Source organism: Daphnia carinata, chromosome 3 (genome assembly GCF_022539665.2).
Source record: "Daphnia carinata strain CSIRO-1 chromosome 3, CSIRO_AGI_Dcar_HiC_V3, whole genome shotgun sequence".
In the NCBI taxonomy this organism is placed as follows: domain Eukaryota; kingdom Metazoa; phylum Arthropoda; class Branchiopoda; order Diplostraca; family Daphniidae; genus Daphnia; species Daphnia carinata.
Genome location: NC_081333.1, coordinates 6,143,937 through 6,165,259, shown reverse-complemented (window position 1 = coordinate 6,165,259; position 21,323 = coordinate 6,143,937). Strand labels below are relative to the sequence as shown.

The 21,323-nt window shown below is 37.2% G+C and overlaps 2 protein-coding genes, 1 long non-coding RNA gene and 1 pseudogene across 5 annotated transcripts in view; 2 read left to right on the top strand and 2 right to left on the bottom strand.

Annotated features, from left to right (window-relative positions):
* LOC130688054 (uncharacterized) overlaps positions 1–19,515 on the bottom strand; it is a 75,971-nt gene extending 56,456 nt beyond the window's left edge. Inside the window, exons 1-4 of one of the 2 annotated variants that reach the window (XM_059494465.1) lie at positions 19,272–19,515; positions 18,955–19,196; positions 18,765–18,888; positions 18,536–18,662 (exon numbers count right to left, since the gene is read on the bottom strand). In XM_059494465.1, the coding sequence (XP_059350448.1) occupies positions 18,536–18,662; positions 18,765–18,888; positions 18,955–19,196; positions 19,272–19,299 (521 nt within the window). In that variant the 5' untranslated portion in view covers positions 19,300–19,515. Of the gene's footprint in view, positions 1–18,528; positions 18,663–18,764; positions 18,889–18,954; positions 19,197–19,271 lie in introns of those variants that run through there. The other variant, XM_057511054.2, reaches the window with a different exon arrangement.
* LOC130688059 (uncharacterized) lies at positions 9,948–11,851 on the bottom strand. Of its 2 annotated transcripts, XR_009000293.2 has the most exons (6): positions 11,528–11,848; positions 11,285–11,469; positions 11,015–11,232; positions 10,745–10,946; positions 10,226–10,687; positions 9,948–10,156 (listed from the first exon to the last, which is right to left on the bottom strand). It is a non-coding gene; the product is annotated as an uncharacterized LOC130688059 (long non-coding RNA). The 2 variants fall into 2 exon arrangements; XR_009000292.2 differs by having other exon boundaries at positions 11,015–11,469; positions 11,528–11,851.
* On the top strand, positions 17,327–18,344 carry LOC130688052 (charged multivesicular body protein 2a-like; annotated as a pseudogene).
* Positions 19,516–19,848: 333 nt separating the features above from the next.
* LOC130688053 (charged multivesicular body protein 2a-like) lies at positions 19,849–21,079 on the top strand. The gene is made up of 4 exons (XM_057511052.2): positions 19,849–20,166; positions 20,372–20,547; positions 20,606–20,740; positions 20,813–21,079. Exons 1-4 carry the CDS (start codon positions 19,999–20,001, stop codon positions 21,018–21,020), a joined length of 687 nt encoding a protein of 228 aa, XP_057367035.1. The 5' UTR covers positions 19,849–19,998; the 3' UTR covers positions 21,021–21,079.
* The last annotated feature ends 244 nt before the right edge of the window (positions 21,080–21,323 follow it).

Sequence of the window (21,323 nt, the reverse complement as noted above, 5' to 3'; positions counted from 1 at the left end):
TAAAGGAATTGCTGATCGACCCGCCGATTCTTCTCCCAGCAACCGAGAAGATTGTGGACATGGTGATCCAATATCATCATGTCAAACGGAAACATGCCGGTGTCCAAAACACTCTGACGTTTTTATGAAATCGTTTTTGGATTATTCGCGCCCGCCAACGAATAAAAAGTGTCATCAAATAGTGTGTGATTTGTCAACGAGTGCAATCTCGTCCCTTCAATGAAGAAACGGCTTCAATGCCCTTGGATCGTACCAAGAGAGCACAACCCTTTGAGGTCATCGGGATTGACTACTTCGGACCAATGTACGACTTAGAAGAAGTCATCCTAATTGAAAACCACAGTGAAGGGAACAATATCGAGAAAACGCATGTAGGAGAGAAAAAAGTGCATGCGTGCTTGTTTAATTGTGCCGTCACAAGAGCCGTGCACTTGGAACTTGTGACTGAACTAACTGCCCAAACGTTTATGCACGCGTTAAGAAGAATGATGTCGCGTAGAGAAGATTGCAAAATTATCTACAGTGACAACGCGTTAAAATTTACATTTGCGGCAAAACTGATATCAGAAGATCCTACCCTAGCCAACTGGTTGTCAAGCAAGGGTATTAAGTGGAAATTCTCCCCCAATCTAGCTCCCTGGTGGGGCGGGTTCTGGGAGAGAATGGTGCGCTCCGTTAAAGAACCGTTAACCGTTGTGTTGGGGAAAATGAAAGTGAGCTACGACCAGCTTCATACCATCTTGTTTGAAATCGAAGCCGTCGTGAACTCACGGCCTCTCACTTATGTGTCTGGAGACGAACAATCCTTTGAAGTTTTATCTCCTCAAAAGCTGCTAACTGGAAGGCGACCTGGTGCCACAATAGAGTCACCCGACGCTACGAAAATTAGCCGCGACGAGCTTATCGAATTGGATAAGCAGAGAAGCGAGCACGCACTAACATGGTAGAGGCTTTGGCAAGACTCGTACTTCTTCAACCTTAGGCGATTTTACTGTCGCAAAGACAAGGGTACAAGAATTCCACGTGTTGGCGAAGTCGTCTTGTTGAAAGAGCCGAACATCAAGCGAGTTTCATGGCCGACGGCCATTGTTATTGAATTGGTCTCTGGCTACGACGGCAAAGTAAGGGCTGTTACCCTACGGCTACGATCGGGAAAGGAAACCACCCGAGGCATCCAGACTGTCCATCGTCTAGAAGTACAAGCCGATATCGACACACTAGTCGACAACGCTGAAGCCGGAGAAAAGAAAGAAAACTACATCCAAGAAGAAAAAAAAGAATCCACTCCGCAAGAAGAATTTGGAATCGCAGGAGGGAGCTGGCGATTCCGGCGGGGAGGTTGTTGCAGATTCTCAAAAGGAGGACAACCAAGGGGTTTCTAGATTTGAAAAGCCCGTGCGAAGACCTGCTGTTTTTTATATTTATTTGTATTATTTTTAATATTATTTGTGTATGCCGCTAGGGGCGCTGTTTAACCGAGCCTTCTTGGTGGCCGATGTCGGCAATGGCTGACCCTTCTTAATTTCCACTTGTCGCAAGCAGACGTCTTTTTTGTAAGTTTCCGAAAGTTCAAATAAAAGTGCTAGTGAAATCGCTATCAAGTGTCTTTCTCCCTACCAACGTACTATTAGAATACGTTACATTAACAAGCTGATAAAACTGTAGAAGACATTGACCGGTTGAACCCCACCAAATCGACCGGTCTAACCCCAATAGGGGTCCAATGCGCAACTTCAAGAAGATGCGCAATCAAAAAACATAATAAAAAATCCAAAGCAGGAAAAATTTTCTAGAAAAAACAAACTATTTTTCTACGGAAAAGGAATCTATCTTGTTTTGTATCATCGCTATACGAAGCGAAACTTTCCGTCGAAAATTAAAATTAATGCGATTTCGATTATTAGTTATATATCAGCCAATGTTTATTAAATCATCTCAATTATTTCCACAGTGATGCAGTACATTATTTTAATTAACGATTTTATTTTTAATTCTTAAAAAAATTTAGTATTTTTTAGGTAGATTGACCGGCAGAACCCCTGACCTGCGTAGCCCCGGCCTCCCCTTTTCGATATACCCAACGGCTTTATATAATATTTATAGCATTTTAATGTAATTAAGACATAAAATGAATATTAAACGACCACAGAATATTTGAAATTGCATATTCAATAAAAAACTTTATCTTTTATTGAGATTGGCGGTGAAATAGGACTTTTAAAATATTTTAGGACAGTCCTATTTTTCCAAAGCATTAATCCTATTTCTATTTAGAGATAGTGATATTTTTTTTAATAGTTCCAATTGGAACGATGATCTCCAAAAGCATAGACAGCGATGAGCGTGTAAAAGCGTCGGCTTACATCCATTTTCCTTTTTAAAATACCGATGGTGTTAATTCATTACTTAAATGGTTCACAAAACTTTTTTTTCTTATGCCATTTTAATTAAAATTACAGAATAACGTGAACTATATTGTATTTAATAGAGTTCATTTTACAAAATACTATTAGAGCAAAAATCAGAAATATTCATTACTTATTTTGCACTTTATGTGGTCATAACAAACTTTTCCAATTGCATTAATGTTTTGCTATTTCATACTACTATCGTTACATAATATACAGCTCTTACATATTCTGATTTTGCTCTAATTGTATTTTAATAATTATTTATTAAATACCCTGAAATTACATGTCCAGTTACAGAGGAGGTGCAATACTTTAGTCCATAGGCATTTTTTAGGTGGTATGATAGAAATCGGTCTCTTATTTCACTTATTGTAGTGCTCGACCTTTATCCTATTGAAAGAGTTTTATTGTTTGTGTTTTTAATTATTTCCTTTGGCTGCCTTTGTTAGTTTATTAACGTTAGCGATTAATTTTTGCAATCCACATATTGTCTTCCTCATTTCTATGAAAAACAGCCGCCTTAATAATTTATTGAATAAACAATGGTAAACCCCAAAATTTACATTATCTAACAATTTTACTTGATTTTATATATTTGTTTGAAACAGCCAAATGTTTTTGTGATACTTTAAAACGCACGAGTCTTACTTTCACGGAGGGATCTCCTAAAGCACTCCTGAGCATATCACCAACAATTTCTTGAATTGAAAATATTGGCATGATCCTCCACAATTTTTCAGCCTCTTGTGGCCTTCCTCAGTACTTCTCAACGGTATGATTGATGCGTTGGGAAGGCTAAGAGCCTTTGAGGAGGTTTCCAGGAAGGAGATGCGCCGTGTGGGCAATTCTTTAACTTCTTCGTAGAAACGAATTAATTATCTTGCCATACTGCAACTTCAGTTGTTTTGAATATGATAGCTCCCTTCTTGTGATCTGCCGCTGCTTTTCTGAGCTGGGTCTTTAATTTCGTGTAGGCCAAATTTCCCTTCCCTCGTTTCTTCTTGAGATCGTTTTCCGGGAGCAGGTGCCTTTCACTCTTCTGATTTTCGCGTTTCAAGTCGTCTACGATTAGGATATCGCCGTCCATATCCACATTTTCGGCTTTGGGTACGGTTTCCCTCATGACGTAGAAACGTTATTACAGGGTAACAGAGTTACATGTTAACAGATGTCGATGATTCACGTAGATATAGCGACACCGTAGTCAGATACTCAACATGTGGTAGACAGGCGTAGCCTTCAGGCTCGCGTAAACAGCTGCAAAAGTTTTACAAGGGAAATACTCGACAATTTTAAGAATGATCCAATTGAGATTTTTTAAGATCTAGCCCCTTGTTGTCAAACAAGGACGAGGAATGCACGTGTTCGTAAAATATTGGGTTTCAGCACCATTTGTGCGACATTCTTCATGCATATGAGAATGGCACAGGAAAACAGATGGAGAAGAAAGATTAATTTCATGAAAAATGGAAAAATGATTGTTTCAAAATTTAACATAGGCTTTATTTCACAGGGGGGAGACAAATCGAGAAAAGGGAACAAAGGCTTGAATAATAACTTAGTCGACAATTCCTGAGTTACAAAAGAACTGATAGTGACGCTGTGGACAACTGAACTGTTGATAACTGAACTGAACTGACCCTGTGACGCAAATACCAACCATCACGATAGAAATATGCAGGTCCTTGCCTATTACAGCCCTGCCAGTGATTGCAGAGCCGTAGGTAACACTTGTTTATCGCAATGCAGTACAGAATCGATAGATATGAAGTGTCATTTAGAAGGGAATTAGGGTAAAAGCGTGAATTGGGACACAGGCCCGGTTCCTACTAATTTGGGACAAGAAACATACATTTCGTCGCTTCACGAATGGCTTAGTGATAGGGGTTCAATAGGGACATCTTATAGGCGAATTATAAACTAAAAGGGGGGTTACGCAATTTGTCCAAAGGGCAAATTATAAAACGTAACAATACCCGAGAAAACGATAATTGAAATCTGTGCGTATTGCTTGCGGGCAAATAACGTATACAGTGTACTACTTATTAGTTGACACCTAGACGACACAGGAAATATATAAGGTAAAATTTAAGAAACCCATTAACTAATTATATCAAATCGTAGAGAAAGTTAAGGACTACAAATTAAGTACAAGTCTGTCCCATTAAATACTAATTTTATGCTAATGTCATCAATAAGAAAAAAACATTTCTGCTAATTTGGGACAGCCGACGCTAATTTTGGACACAGATATTTTCCAAAAAAAAAAAATAATGGCGGCAGAAAAAGCCAAAAAACATTTGGCGGAGGTGGAAAAGCGGAAGCAGCAGCAAACTGGGAAAAGTGCAGGAAAGGGAAAATTCCTTCAAAAAACCAATGCGCCACAGTTGGATGAGGACTTCTACGACGACGTGGATGAGGGATACATCCAATACATGGAAATGTAAGTTAAATTTGTCATTTTAAGAAATGTCGATTACACAGAATTTTGGTAGGAACGGACATTTCCAGTCGCTGCCAACACCTGGGCCATCTGAGGCTAATACTCCTCTTGTCACTTTGGCAAAAGATGGTGTGTTTTCATGGTATGGTTGTAGCACTTAGTTATTTTAATGTTTTGAATTCCCTAATTACTTATAATTATTTCTTCTGCTTTACAGTCCGACGACGAAAGGAAAAAAGGGCAAAAAGACGGCAGACAAGGTCATTATAGGAGGATCACGTCGCTCATCGAGGCTTCAAGCACGATTGAGAGTCGGGGATCCTTCTGCCTTTATCGAAGAAACCCAACAAAAGTTGCTACGTGTTCTCTGTATGCTGTGTAAAAGCACAGGTACAGAGGATGATTGCAACCAATGTAGGGTTTGTGATTCGTGGATGCATGAGACCTGTTTCGGTATGGATAACCTTAAGAAACATGGCATCACCAGCTTTTGTTGTCCAACTTGCATGGACACCTTTATCAAGTAAGCAAAAGCTTTTCAGTTTCCAGTTTTCTGCTTGATATTTAATACAGTCTATTTTACTTTAAAGAAACAAAGACGTTGAAGAAAAAAGTGCCAGCAAATAGGTTTTTTTTATACATTTACCGCTTGTTTTACTAGCCACTTGTCATGTTACTGTGAAATTACACTGTTTTTTTTGTTTTCATTGTTGAAGAAATTCCTTTATTTTCTTGTCCTCTAAAATCACACAAAAGGATCCCAAGAAACTCACTAAAACTCCCTACTTTTTCTTACAAACATGCAATTCCACAATATCACACAAAATGTGATAAAAAACCAATAATGGAAAATAATAAATATTTGTCCCATTAAGTATCGATCCTTCAATCCTATAATTACCATGCCAAGATCTTACGACAGAGCCACTGTCACCGAGATTTTAATGAATGATACAGCTCGCCATAAGAATAGCACTCACCGATAACATGAATATTGTCGCATAATTTTTATAATATGCAATAGAAATGCAGAGGAAGATTAAACAAGTCTGTCATTCGGTGTCATTGCAGATGTAAAAGTATCTCACAAAATGTTATAAAAAGTGAAAAAATTACTCAAAGCTATCTTTTCATATTCTGCTACTGGATTTGAACCATCAATCTTCGAGTTGACAACCCAAGTCTTACGACTACGCCACCCTTAACATACCGATTTAGAAAACTATAATACGTCATTTAGTACGCAGTATGCTGTCCCAAATTAGCGTCATGGGAACTTATGCGAAAAACAGAGGACCTGCAATCATCGATTAGATGAATATTATAACATGATTTTCACAAAATATTCAACAGCCATGTAGAGAAAACGTAAACGAATCAATCGATCCTAATATTGTTGATACTGTAGTGGTGTAAGCTATCTTAAGTGATTTTAAAATATCTCACAAAAAAGAGGAAAAAAGGAAAGGGGGATTAAAAAATTTAAAAATACTGACTTGACAGTATAGAACCATTACCCTTTTGTAGTGGCAAGCGAACGCCTTACGACTATGCCATGGTTAACACAAAATAGTTCAAAAGCATAACATGTCTTTCTGTATGTAGTCTGCTGTCCCAAATTAGCGTCACGGGAGCTTATGGAAAATACATAAGAATTACAATCAGCCATTACATAAATATTCTCACATGATTTTCATAAAATATTCAACAATGTAAAGGAAACTTAAACGAATCTATTGATACCCGTATTGATGATATTGCTTTAGTATAAGGTGTTCTTAGTGATTCCAAAATATCTCATCAAATGGCGAAAACTTGCATGGCTGCAATAACGTTACAGGCAATCCACTGTTTAACCACTACTGGCTAAGGCACAACCAGTAGCTCGCTAACACTTTATATTCAATCAAACACAGAATTGACTTTCAACATTAACGCTCTATTTTCTACTAGCTCCTAAACACATCTACTCCAAATAACGAAAGAGTAGTAACTACGTTCTTCATAGACTTGAGAAAAGATAATTCTAGGTACAACATGAACAAAGTTTTTCCTGGTACACTATAACAAAACAACACAGCAACGTTTTCCACGCAATGAACACAAAAGGTCCATCGTGACATCGACATGACTATTTAGTATTACAAGGTTATAATCGCGACATTACTCCCACCTCCGAGATTGATCGTCCCGATCAATCGTTAATGCCCAGACGAGATGTAGGTTGCGCATTGCGCCGAGGTCTCAGATTATCATAAATCACACGTTTTCTTTTACTTTCTCTTTGAATGGACAAGGGTAATGTTGTCTTTAGTTTTTGTGCATCTGTAGATTTCATTGGCGATCGTTTGGCTGTTGATTGATAGGTAGCATCTGAAGAGATCCGTTCGATTGCGCTCTCATCTGACGTGTCATCTGAGGAGCTTTTGGCAATTCTAGTTTCATCTGCAGCATTTGTCTCAATCGGTTGATCATCTGATGCATCTGTAAAATCCATTTATATGGAACTTGTGTCATTTCCACGGAAAACATCTGATGATACTGAAATAACCTCTAGTTCTTTCCTACCTTTATTTTTCTTTGTAGTATTTTTCCGAAGAAAGGTTTTTGAATTTAAACTTTGCCGCTTATAGAATGGTTTCATTTTTGATACATGAACACGATCGCTCACTTTAAATCTTCCCCGCCGCAGTTCAACTATATAGTTGAGATCCTTGCATTTTTTAAACACTTTGAATGGTCCATGATATCGATGTAGTAATTTCTCAGAACGACCTTTCTTCCGGAGTGGTCTATAAATCCATACTAGATCGCCTACAGAATAGTTAGTGTGGCGATGATGAGCATCATAGTTTTTCTTTTGACGGTTTTGTACTGTTAGCATTCGTCTCTTGACCATCTCTAGTGCCAATGTTAATCGCTGAATCATTTGTTGTACCTAGTTTGCATCAGATCCATCTAGGTAAATAGGGTTCGGATTGTTACCCAACGCTGCATCTATGGGAAGTATGGCTTCTCTACCGTAAAGCATAAAGAATGGGCTAACACCAGTTGACTCGTGTTTGCTGGTGTTATATCCAAACGTGACAAAATCTAACGCTTCATCCCAATCATCATGAGAAGAATTCACGAACATAGACAACATTGGTGTAAAAGTGTGATTGCATCGATCAACAAGACCATTGCATTGTGGATGGTAAGCCGTAGTCACCAAGTGATTACTTTGTAGGGCTTTGAACAGTTCTTCGGCAAAGTTAGAAACAAGACATTGTCCCCGATCTGTAATCAAATTCAACGGTGCTCCATGTTGCAATACGATCCGGTGAACAAAAAAATTCACCACCTGTCTTGTATCTGCTGAAGGTCCCGCGTTTGCAATGACAAATTTCGTGAAATAATCCACGGCAATTATGATGTGTCTATTTCCTGATTTAGAACGTGGAAAAGGTCCTAGTAAATACAGTCCCATTTTTTCTAAAGGTTGTTGTGTTCTGATGGGGTTTAGCAAACCAGCGGGAGCTTGTGAAGGTTTCTTTTTGCTTTGACAATCAATACAGGTTTTGATGTTTTCAACAATATCTTTCCGCATGCTTGGCCAAAAATAACGTGACTCAACTTTATTGATGGTACGGGTTCTCCCAAGGTGACCGGCGGTTAAGTCATCGTGACATGCTAATAGAATCTCCTCTAGTAGTGGAAGTGGTATACAAAGACGGTAATGAGCTGCACCATTTTGTATATGTTGTCGAAACAAAATTCCATCTCTCAATGTGAAGTTTCGCGTCATTTTCTTGATTTCTCTCGTTGGTTTATTTTCTTTCAATCCAGCAATTACACTACCCCACTCCAGTGATTGTAACGATTCGATTGCCTGAATTTTGCGATTGGCGGAGAAAAAGGCCCAGACGAAAAAGGCCCAGACGAAAAAGGCCCGCGAAAAAGGCCCAGACGAAAAAGGCCCATACGAAAAAGGCCCACTTTTTTCCAAATTCAAAAGTGGGCCTTTTTCTCCATTGGACTGGGCCTTTTTCTCCGTTTAATTTCCATGTTCCCACAAACTTTATATTTATTTTCAAAATATATTTCCAACCTCCTATTCCGTGGAAAGTGGAATGTACATAGGTTGCTGAAACCGTTACCTTCTATAAGGTTTGCCGAGATCAAACAATGTTAGCGTATGTACGTTAGTTAATCTTTTTATTCGTTAGCAATCTGATTTCGGATTATGTTAGTATTGATATATTGCTAATATGCCGTTAAATAAAGTTCATTTTTCACAATTTTTGTTTATTGAACTACTATCGGCTTTTTTTAATATAATACAAGAAATTAATGTTTTTCGCACTTAGCCTTGTTCTGTCCACCCTCTTTGATTATTCCCCCAACCCCCAGTCCATCTCCCTTATAACTTCCCTTTGTCGATACTTATGCCATAGGTAAAGACCACTGATTCGTTGTGAATAAGGAAACTGAATGAGTTCCGCGGGGCTTTTGTGGTTGCTGGGAACAAAAATATGTTACCACGAAGACTAGTTTATTATTATTAACATTTGATAAATAATGTTTATAGGAATAATAGTACAAACTTGAACTATCGTATGAGGCAAGGACCAAAACAAAGACTATTGTAATTCAATATTGATTCTAATACTATTTATTCTTTATACATTTTCCATTCTTTTAACAATTACAAAGAGCCCAATAAATATATTAAAATCATAACCTACTGCTATAAATGATTTTGTTCGTTCTTCGTGTCCTGTTTTCACCTTTTGTACATTTTCAAGCAGCTATTGATTACCTAATTACACATCACATACTACATTGAGATATAAGGAAGCTTTACACTTTACGTTAGCAAAGCTACTAATAATGACAAATCAATTTTCTACTACGACGGATTTTTTTTTATGAGTCTCTTATTAGTGAAGACACTAAACCTTTTAAATTGAATCTAAGATTTTTTTTCTTCAAATTTTCCACGATCATGGAAGGCATATCAGTGTATTTTTCTAAAAAACTATCACGACATGGCTGCACATGAAAGAACACAAGTTTAGCTGATCCATCAGTCAGTATCAGTCTTTCATGCGATAAATTTGCCTTTTTTCTTTAGTTTATTCACTTTATGTTCTTTCTTTTCAGTTTTCTTTTTCTTAATGTTGGCTTTTCTCCTTTTCTGTTGTTATTCCTTTCTCTTTTCCTTTTCTTCGATTCGTTCAGCGCAATTTTTGTTACTCTCTGATTTGATTTGATCTCGTTCATTAATTGGTTTGGCAAGCAATTCCACATAGTCTTTTACCTATTGCAATACAGAAAGGTTAAAAGTTTTCAAGATCTTACAAATATTTTTGTCAAATTGAAAGTTTACCTGAAAACCTTCAGCTATTTGCAGAGCACCATTTGCCTGTTTCTCTTCAATACTTCTTGCATTTTCAACTTCAGCTTGGCCTACCAAGATTTTCATTTTTGGTTTAAGTTTTATTTTCTTTCATTTTAATCGTTGCCACTTCTGGATCTAAAGTGGTCTTATTCAGAATGGGTGAGGAATTAGATAATTCTCCAAAGTCAAATTTGCCGGAAACTAGGCAGCCTCCACTGTTAAAAATCGGTGTTGGCAGAGTACTTGCTAGTCTTGCTTCAGGAATTTCTGTTTTAACAAACTCTGAAAGACCAGAGGTTGATGACACAGATGCTGCCTTGGTGGCTCGAGCATGTTTGGCAATTCAGGACCTCTTCTTCTTACTTTTCCTTTTTAATTTCTTCTTCATTCCCTCTAACTTCCGTTAAAGTTTGATTTTCGTTGTCTTATCAGACAATTCCAGCTTTTTCTCTGAAAATCAATGGAATAAACTGGCCGGTCTTCCTTAAATGTAAATGTTAGACATACCTGTTAAGTGTGCGGTGTTCATTCGGTTTATGTTCTTTCTTTTCAGTTTTCTTTTTCTTAATGTTGGCTTTTCTCGTTTTCTGTTGTTATTCCTTTCTCTTTTCCTATTCTTCGATGCGTTCAGCCAACTTCTTTTACAATTTGATTTGATTTCATCTTGTTTCTTAATAGATTTAGCAAGCAATTCCACATTGTTTTTCACCTATTGCAATACAGAAAGGTTAAATTATTTAAAATTTTAAAAATATGTTTGTCAAATTGAAAGTTTACCTGAAAACCTTCTGCTCTTTGCAGAGCACCTTTCCATGCCTGTTTCTCTTCAATACTTCTCGCATTCAACTTCAGTTTGGCCATCCAAGATTTTCACTTTGGCTTTGAGTTTTTTTTTTATCGTTGCCACTTTTGAATCTAAAGTGGTCTTGTTCAGAATGGGTGAGGGATAAGATAGTTCTCCTAAATCAAATTAGCTGAATACTAGGCAGCCTTCACTGTTGAAAATTTGTGTTAGCAGTGTACTTGTTGGTCTTGGTTCAGGAATACCTGTTTTGACAAACTCTGTCGGATCAGAGGTTGATGACACTGATGCTGCCTCGGTGGCTTGTGCAAGTTTAGCAATTCAGGACCACTTCTTGTTATTTTTCTTTTTTAATTTCTTCTTCTTCTATTTTTCTAATTTTTTTAAAGTTTGGTTTTCATTGTCCTATTAGACAAATCCTGCCTTTTCCCTGAAAATAGATGGAATAAGCTGGCCAGTCTTCCTTAAACGTAAAGATTAACACATACCTGTTAAGTGTGAGGTGTTAGCTGCTAGACATTCTTTTTGGGCAAAAGTAAAGTAAATCCGTTAATGTATAAAATAGCCGCTGTGACCGAAATTAGATGCCCATCAATTTTTATTTCTATATTACAAATCCCGCTTGGAACCATAAACTTCCCATCTGCCGTCAAAATGTTAGGACCATCCCACTTCTTTACGCTTCCCGAAAACAGTTGACGATGGAATTCAGGGGAGATCACAGATATACCCGCGCCCGTATCAATGACGGCTCTAACCCGATGACCATGGCAATCCACATCCTTAAAAACCAGATTTAAAGTGTGGTCCAGCAAAGGAAGAGTACATGTGACGGCTACATTACTCCTTCCATGAGTCATCGGGTTACTTAGTTTTTTGTAACATATGTACTAGAAGATGGTGTGTTCGAACTGGAATTATCTTGATTCTGGCAGTCGCGAGCAAGATGTCCAGGCTTCCCACAGGTATGACATTTTTTCTCAAAGTTAGGACAGTTTCGAGCCATATGCCCCGTCATTTGACACGTATAGCATCGTATAATTTCCTGGGAATTTCTCGAATAATGATTTTGAAATCTCCCCTTCGGATAATCTCGTTCTTCTCTCGAGTCCGATGGCTGGTAAAATCTCCTGCCTTGATCCCGAAAGAATCGGTCATTTTTTTCCATTTTTTGTTCGTAGATCCCGGTAAGCATTTTCTCCATGCTCGCAAACCCTGACGAAGGATCATTCTGAACTCCCGTAATGACTGTCTTCAATTGATCGTGAGTGACTACCGATTCAATCGCAGTTTTTAATTGATCCTGCGTCACATAAGCCTAGGAAGTCGTATTCGTACTATTTATAACCATGACTGGTGATGCGGAATCAGAAGTGGAATTTAGTACTCTGGCCGACCATTCTCCCCTATTAGCCATGTGAGAGGCTTGCGAATGGAGCTGTAAAAGTTGGTATAACGCTTTAGTGTCGGTTACCCCTGGAACTATCAACGGATATACTCGTTCCATAAGAGTGGGTTTTATACCACGTAAAACATGACTAATCTTCGTACTCTCTGTCATGTTGGGATCGATTTTTGAACACAGATAGGCTACGTCAAAGCAATAGCTCATAACCGGTTCATCAACTCCTTGATACCGACTTCGAAGTTGGGTCTCCAAGTTATATTCATAGTTGGGGTTTTTAAAAGCGTTCAATAACTCGGTTTTCAATTCTTCGTAGTTCGCAGGTACAGGTCGAAGACTGCGATACCACTTTCGTGCTATTCCATCTAAAAAAAGTGCGAAATCACGCATTCGACGTACAGGATTCCATAAGTTACGATCAGCAATTTGTTCAAATGTTGCAATCCATTCTACTACATCTTCCCCTGGTGTTCCACTAAATATCGGGGGGTCGCGTTCCTTAACTCGTTCTTCTTCGAAGTCTGGTCTATTCCCTCTTCTCGACATCTTTGTTAAACGACGTACTAACACTAACCGACAAGAAAAAATAAATTTGGATAGGTAAAAGATTATCTTAAGAACGCGAGGTTCTGGGTGGTTCTGTTGGCATCTGTGACAAACGGGATCACGTGAGGTTGTAGAATCTGGTCGTGTGGCGTCCGTTTACCCTGCGTCTCCACCAATTTTGTCACGGGCAAAATGGACACTTCCACAAACACGAATAAGTTGATTCATAAACACTTCACTTTGTTGATTATTCGCCAATGATGAAAACACAGTTAGTTGCTGCAATAACGTTACAGGCAATCCACTGTTTAACCACTACTGGCTAAGGCACAACCAGTAGCTCGCTAACACTTTATATTCAATCAAACACAGAATTGACTTTCAACATTAACGCTCTATTTTCTACTAGCTCCTAAACACAACTACTCCAAATAACGAAAGAGTAGTAACTACGTTCTTCATAGACTTGAGAAAAGATAATTCTAGGTACAACATGAACAAAGTTTTTCCTGGTACACTATAACAAAACAACACAGCAACGTTTTCCATGCAATGAACACAAAAGGCCCATCGTGACATCGACTTTGTTAAAGGCATGACATGACTATTTAGTATTACAAGGTTATAATCGCGACAATATTGTGACATGATTTCACAAAATATTCTACAGCCATGCAGAGAAAACTTAAACAAATCTATTGGCACAAATATTATTGATATATCTTTATTTTAAGGTGTTCTTAGTGATTTCAAAAATATCTCACCAAACAGGAAAATTTCAAAAATGAGGATATGAAAAATTAATGTGGTGCCAAAGCGGTATAGATCCATCACCCTTTATATCAGCAATCCACCGTCTTACAGCTATGCCATGTTTAACACAACTTGATAGAAAAGCCTAGGACGTCATTTAGTATGTAGTCTGCTGTCCCAAATTAGCGTCACGGAAGCTTATGTAAAAAAACATAAAAATGCAATCACCGATTAGATGCGCATTTTGACATGACTTCTATAAAATATTCAATGGCCATGTAGAGAAAACTTAAACGAATCTATTGATCCTAATTTTAATGATATTCAAGTAGTGTGAGGTATCTTTAGTGATTTCAAAATATTTCACAAAAAAGGAAAAATAAGGAAATGAGGAAGACGAAATTTAAAAATGGTGTGTTGACAGTATAGAACCATTATCCTTTACTGTGGCAATCAAACGTCTTACGACTACGCCATGCTTAACAAATAAGAATTAAAAATCATAGCATGTCTTTTTGCATGTAGTCTACTGTCCCAAATTAGCGTCATGGGGCCTTATGTGAACAACATAAAAATTTCAATTACCGATTAGATGCATATTTTCACATGATTTTTATAAAATGATTAAGATGAGGAAAACGAAACTTAAAAATTTTGGCTTGCCAGTATAGAACCATTGTCCTTTAGTGTGGCAATCGAACGTCTTACGACTATGCCATGGTTAACAAAGAATTATTAAAAAGCATAACATGTATTAATGTATGTAGTCTGCTGTCCCAAATTAGCGTCATGGGGCCTTATGGGAAAAACATAAAAATTACAATTACCGATTAGATGCATATTTTCACATGATTTTCATAAAATATTCAACAGCCATGTAGAGAAAACTTAAACGTATCTATTTATCCTAATATTATTGATATTGTAGTAGTGTGAGGTATTTTTAGTGATTTCAACGGGAGCTTATGTAAAAAATATAAGAATTACAATCACCCATTATATAAATATTTTCATATGATTTTCATAAAATATTTAACAGCCATGTAGAGGAAACTTAAACGAATCTATTTATACCAGTATTGATTATATGCTTTAGTTTAGGATGTTCTTATTGAATTTAAAATATCTCATCAAATACGAAAAAATTCAAAGAAAAAAGGAAATACAAGTAGTTGTATAGTTTCCATACGGTATAGAAACATTAGCCTTTTTGTTGACAATTCAACATCTTACAATTATGCCATGGTGAGTGTAAAATTATTGAAAAACATAACATGTCTACTTGTATGTAGTCTGCTGTACGAAATTAGCGTCACGGGGGCTTATGTAAAAAATATAAGAATTTAAATCATTGGTTAGATGAATATTGTCATATTATTTTCATAAAATATTTAACAGCCCCGTGGAGAACATTTAAACGAATCTATTAATACCAAGATTTGTTGATATTGCGTTTGTTTAAAGTGTCTTTGGCGATTGTATAAAATCTCACAAAATAAGATTAAAAATTACAAGTAATAAATAAATATTTGCACGAGAGCCCCAACTGGTATTGAACCACCAACCTCCGAGTTGGTGTTCCAACACCGTACGACTATACCACTGTTGATTTATAATCGAAACACAACCTACCAATGTTATTTAGTTTATAGTCTGATGTCCCAAATTAGTGCCATGGGAGCTTATGTAAAAAAATGAATTCCCATCACAGGTTAGATGAATATTGTAAGCTGGCTAAGGTGACGAAGTTTCTGATTTATAACCGGAATTTAGGCGAACCCAGGGAAGTAATAGTAATTGGAAAAATGTTAGCTTTGGATGATTAAAATGAATTAACAATCTCTCTTGAATAAAAAAAAATTCAAAATTTTTAAAAAGAGTGATCTGAAATGTATAAGCAATGAAATACAATCAGTCACTATGTAGGGTTGAACCACCGACTTCCAAACTTGCACGCCAAAGCCTTATGACTGAGCTATGAACGTTTTGTAATTTTTGGTATACAACTTATACAAATCAATATAGTAAAGGAGGACACGACGTTGTCATGTTGTCTCCAATATGGAAACATAAACTAATGCGGCGCTGCTACTCACAATGTCGTGTATAAGTAAGCGTAAAACAATACGTGTACGGTAGAATAACGTGTATTAAAACACCACAAGCAACCAGTCGAATTAACAGGGAATAGGCGAAGGCCTACAATTACGCAACAGTTACTTGACATACACTACTAAGGGACAACTAAGGCAAGTAGCGAATATTACTAAGAAGAGACTTACGCTTCAGCTTATGAGGATGAGGTAGCGGCTCGGAAGAATGCTGAGGTACACACGAGATAGCTCTTTCAAGGGACGACTCCCTACTGTGAGTTGCCGATGGCTTTTTATATGTTAACCATCGACTGTGAGAGCCATACGGCACAGTGTTTAAGGATAGGCGGCAATATCGGGCGGTATCGGGCGATTTTGGGCGCAATGGCGAGGTATAGGCGGGCAAATTCGGACGGTATCGAACGAATTTGGACGATAGCTAAAAATCGGTCGGGCGACTTTAGGCCATTTCGGGCAATCTCAGACCAACTGAAATAAATCTATTTTTAGCCGATGTGCCGGGACATGTCTTCGTTTTTTATTATATTTCTAAGGGACTTTTTAAAACTAGGTTAGTAAGTGAAAGTTCTGAGTCACAAGGGGCTACAGGTATACGATTCTAGTCTATTTGGAGATAGGAGGCAAGAAGGGGCTTCGCTAGACGATTCGTTACAATATAGTCTGCTGTCCAGATTTAGCGTCATGGGAGCTTATGTGAAAATAGACTAAAATCAGTCAGCAATTAAATGAATAGTATATGTCTACGTTAGTAACAAATTTTAACGCATTGTTACGAAACAGTGACGAACATTCTTACGGCGATATTTGGTAGGATAGGGCAAGTTAAAAACAATTTTTTTCGGTTTAAAATTTCGGACATTACGGCGGGTTTACGGGAAGTGCTTATGCTTTTTCCTCGAAAATTTCAATCACATTTATTTTTTCGTTTTTACCGTGGAACCTATAACCTATTGGCTACTTAAAGAGCGAAGGGTTTAATACAATTTTAAAAATCTATATTTTATGTTTTGGGGGTGAATTTCAATCGCAAGTTACCAGGCCTGAAAAATGAAGTCTCGTTTTGACAGCTCATTGTTTTGGTTGTTGAAAACATAAATTTCGCAATATTTTTCTATTGCACTCCCTTCGGTGTCTTAAGCTATTCGATTCAGAATTAAAAACTGAATCGAATGAATAAATTAGTTTTTAAAAATAAGACTGTCCAGAATTCGTAGAAATGTCCAATGAATTAGGGTTTTTGTCCGAAATTAGCAGATCGGCTTTACACGCATTCCCCATAAGAAAGGCTGTTAGCCCAAACGCTGTCCCAATTCGCTCTTTTACCCTACTCAATCTAAAAACCTAAACCTACAAAACAGTTGCGTTGATATTTCATACAATATTAGTCCAGTTTCGAGGTAATCATTAGTAACTTTGTTCTTCTTTTACCATCTTAAATCCGTTTTACGAATTGTTTTGGAAGTTGGAATTTTGAGATCTTAAAAATGGAGTGGCTATTTGGTGAACGCCTTAGCCCTGACGAAATGCTACGTCAAAATCAAATATCTTTAAACAAAGCCATTCATCAATTAGACCGGGAAAAATTTTAAATGGAACAGCAGGAAAAAAAACTATACTTAGTGTAAAAAAGATGGCTAAAGATAATCAAATGGTATAGTATACACATGTTGTTCCAAATATTAGTTAAATATCAATTAGTGGAAATTTTACTAACGAAATATGTGTAGAATGCTTCATTGAAAGCTTGATTTAAAAAATTTTTAATAACTGTTTTTTTTTTAGTATCTCAATGTTAACAGTACCTCTATACCAATAGGATGCTGTGAAAATCATGGCGCTAGATTTAGTGAGGATAAGACGTAATGTAAAAAAATTCATCTTGATGAGAGCAAATATTCAAGCAGTTTCATTTAAGATGCAAACATTGATGTCACAAAATGCCATGGCTGAGGCCATGAAAGGAGCTACAAAAGCAGTGCAAAACATTAACAAGTAATAAGAAGCTATCCTTTTTTAATGTCTAAAATTCACTTATATTTATTTTTTTCAGACAACTCAAATTACCTCAGATTCAAAAGATAATGCAAGAGTTTGAGAAACAATCTGAGATTATGGATATGAAAGAAGAAATGATGAGTGACGCTATTGATGATGCAATCGGCGACGAGGCAGATGAGGAAAACAAGTAAAATAATACTATCCACATATTAACGATAAAGATATTACTAGAAGTTTTTTTCATACTTATTTCATTCTGTTAGTGACGCGGTAGTATCGCAAGTATTGGATGAGCTTGGCCTTCAGTTAACTGATCAATTAACTGGTCTACCGATCTCTTCCGGCTCATTGGCTTTCACAACCGGTCGAACCATTAAAATATGTCGGCAAGCCGCAGCGGCTCGATACACAGTCGCTGCAGATGCGGATTTACAGTCTAGGAATTTTTTTTTTATTTGTTATTATTCTTTATAATATATTTTTTCTTCTGGTATCTGGCTGTGGTTGCCACTGTTATATTTAATGGATACTTTCTTGGGAACGCAGTAAAAAAAAAAAGAAAAAAAATAAGACATCGATTGGACTAATGTATATTCCAACCCCCCTTCCCCCCCCCTTCAAAGAAAAACGAGGCAAACAAAAGAAAACAGAAAAACATATTGTGTGTCCGGTCTCAATTTTCGTTGATATTCTCGTTTTGATTCGTCCAGCTACGGATTAAATCCTGCACATAATTGTCGTGTAGGTCGTTCGTTATCCGCGTTGTTGGATAATTTTGTTCCTTACTTGGTCCGCTTGTGAATTCATCTAACATTTAGAGAAATTTGGTTTAAAAACCTTGTAATATTACAACATTTTGAAATCTTATTTTGCTACTACTCGTACAGATAACTCAGAGTGAATAGTTACCAGTATCGAAATTTGGCCATAAAACTTGTTTATAGTGAACAGTGGGAAGTTCGTTGGATGCATGGCCCAGACCCAAGCGGTCTCTAAATGGATACTGCTCGTCGAAAATTGTAGCATGACCCGACTAGAGGATCTTACATGAAGTTAAAACATGCAATTTAGGTTGCCCCTCAAACTAGTTTTTACACACCTCAGTAGAAACATCTTTGCGTCTACCCAGACGAGGTACCGCCTTTGAGGCCTTCAGAAAAAAATTGGATAGACTTCCCTCGTGAGGAAAAGAATCCGAATTCATGTATTCGGCGATGATGCCATCCCCACGTCGGCCAATGCGCGGAATTTTTTGTCGAAATCTATTGAAGTTTGGATTAAACGGTTCAGCGCCAGGATCCGATAAGGCTGACGCCAACAATAACCAAGTCAAAAAAAGTCCTTAAGTGAGGAAAAACAATATTAGAAGAGTTTTTAATGCTGGACTTCGATGTACAAAATTATAACAACAAGGACCTTTTATCATGATAACTTCTCGATACATTGTCACTGCAACTGTGATTCAAAGTTTCCTGTCCAACTGCGACGACTGAATGTGACAACTGAGCCTAGAACTTCCAGTTAACCGTGTTATAAAGGATTTCCCCATTTCCATTTCGGATTTTACTTGACGTGGATGACATACGGGTTTTGACATATGGGGACACAATTGTGCCCTCATCTTTCCGCATTGGTCTCTTTCAGTCGGTTTAATGTCATCGCCAATAACTCAGCAGGACTTCGTTACTGATATACATAATGTAAAATAACCATCACCAGCAGCATTGGTAAATATACGGGTCGATTCGACAATAAATGCGTCATATACTGGATTCATGTTTTTACTGGTAATGTGAACAAATTTAATTAGCCTCTCTTTAACTTGTTGAAGTATTGCTTTCAACGAATAAACAGACGATAAGTTTTTGGCAAACCTTGAATCCCTGAGGTATTGAGTCAAGACCCTGTTCGGCTCTATTCGGGTATTCTTGTTAATCGCAATACAGTACAAAATCGATAGATAGGAAGTGTCATTTAGGAGGAAATTGCTCAACCTGAAAACCTAAACCTACAAAACAGTTGTGTTGATATTTCATACATATTAGTCCATTTTGGAGGTCATCATTAATAACTTTGTGCTTTTTTACCATCTTAAATCCGTTTTACAAATTTTGTTGGAAGTTGGAATTTTGAGAGCTTAAAAATGGAGTGGCTATTCGGTAAACGCCTTACCCCTGACGAAATGCTACGTCGAAATCAAAGATCCTTAAACAAAGCCATTCGTGATTTAGACCGGGAAAGAATGAAAATGGAACAGCAGGAAAAAAAAATTATAGCTGATATAAAAAAGATGGCTAAAGATAATCAAATGGTATAGTATACACTATTGTTTCAAAAATAAGTTATATATCAATTTGTGAAGATTTTGCTAATAAAATAGTTGTGCAATGCTTTATTGAACGCTTGATTAAGAATTTTTAATAACTATTCTTTGTTTGAGATCACATGTGTTGCCTGTAAATAGCAAATTCTTTTAAACACATCGAATCCATTAAACAGTACCTCAATTCCAACAGGATGCTGTGAAAATCATGGCGCTAGATTTAGTGAGGACAAGACGTTATGTAAAAAAATTCATCTTGATGAGAGCAAATATTCAAGCAGTTTCGTTAAAGATTCAAACATTGAAATCACAAAATGCCATGGCTGAAGCCATGAAAGGAGTTACTAAAGCAATGCAAAACATGAACAAGTAAGAAGAAGCTATCCTTTTTTAACGTCTCGAATTCACATATATTTATCTTTTTCAGACAACTCAAATTACCTCAGATTCAAAAGATAATGCAAGAGTTTGAGAAACAGTCTGAGATTATGGATATGAAAGAAGAAATGATGAGTGACGCTATTGATGATGCAATGGGCGACGAGGCCGATGAGGAAGAAAGGTAAAATAATACTGTCCACATATTAGCGATAGAGATATTACCAGGATTTTTTCATACATTGCATTCTGTTAGTGACGCTGTCGTATCGCAAGTATTGGATGAGCTTGGACTTCAGTTAACAGATCAATTAACTGGCTTACCAATTGCTTCCGGTTCATTGGCTTCAACTACCGGCCTTGCCACCAAAGGGGGTCCACAAGCTGCAGCTGCTACGGCTGGAGGTACGATCGACGCTGATGCGGATTTACAGGCAAGGTTGAACAACCTACGTCGCGAGTGAACAAAACCCCATTCTGTACATAGTATACAGATCACCAAAAATACATTTTATCCGATCTACGACATCCGTCTCATAACAAAAATCTAAAAATCTAGAAGAATCTTCTCGCCTCTGACGAAAACAAAGGAAAAAACTAAATTTTAAGAATGCCATTGGGATTTTTAACATAATGGTAAATGATTCCATTCGCCCACGCCATTGAAGAATGGCGTGCTTATCTGTTAACGCGTTAGAATAGACTTTAATTGTGCAAAAGGTAATGATGAGACAGAACTTTCTGGGTCAAGGAGAAAATTTCTGTAT

Coding starts and splice junctions, on each gene's coding strand:
- LOC130688053 (XM_057511052.2), top strand. CDS start 19,999: ATGGAGTGGCTATTCGGTAAACGCCTTACCCCTGACGAAATGCTACGT. Junction 20,167..20,371: donor TGGCTAAAGATAATCAAATG/GTATAGTATACA, acceptor CAATTCCAACAG/GATGCTGTGAAAATCATGGC. Junction 20,548..20,605: donor GCAATGCAAAACATGAACAA/GTAAGAAGAAGC, acceptor TATCTTTTTCAG/ACAACTCAAATTACCTCAGA.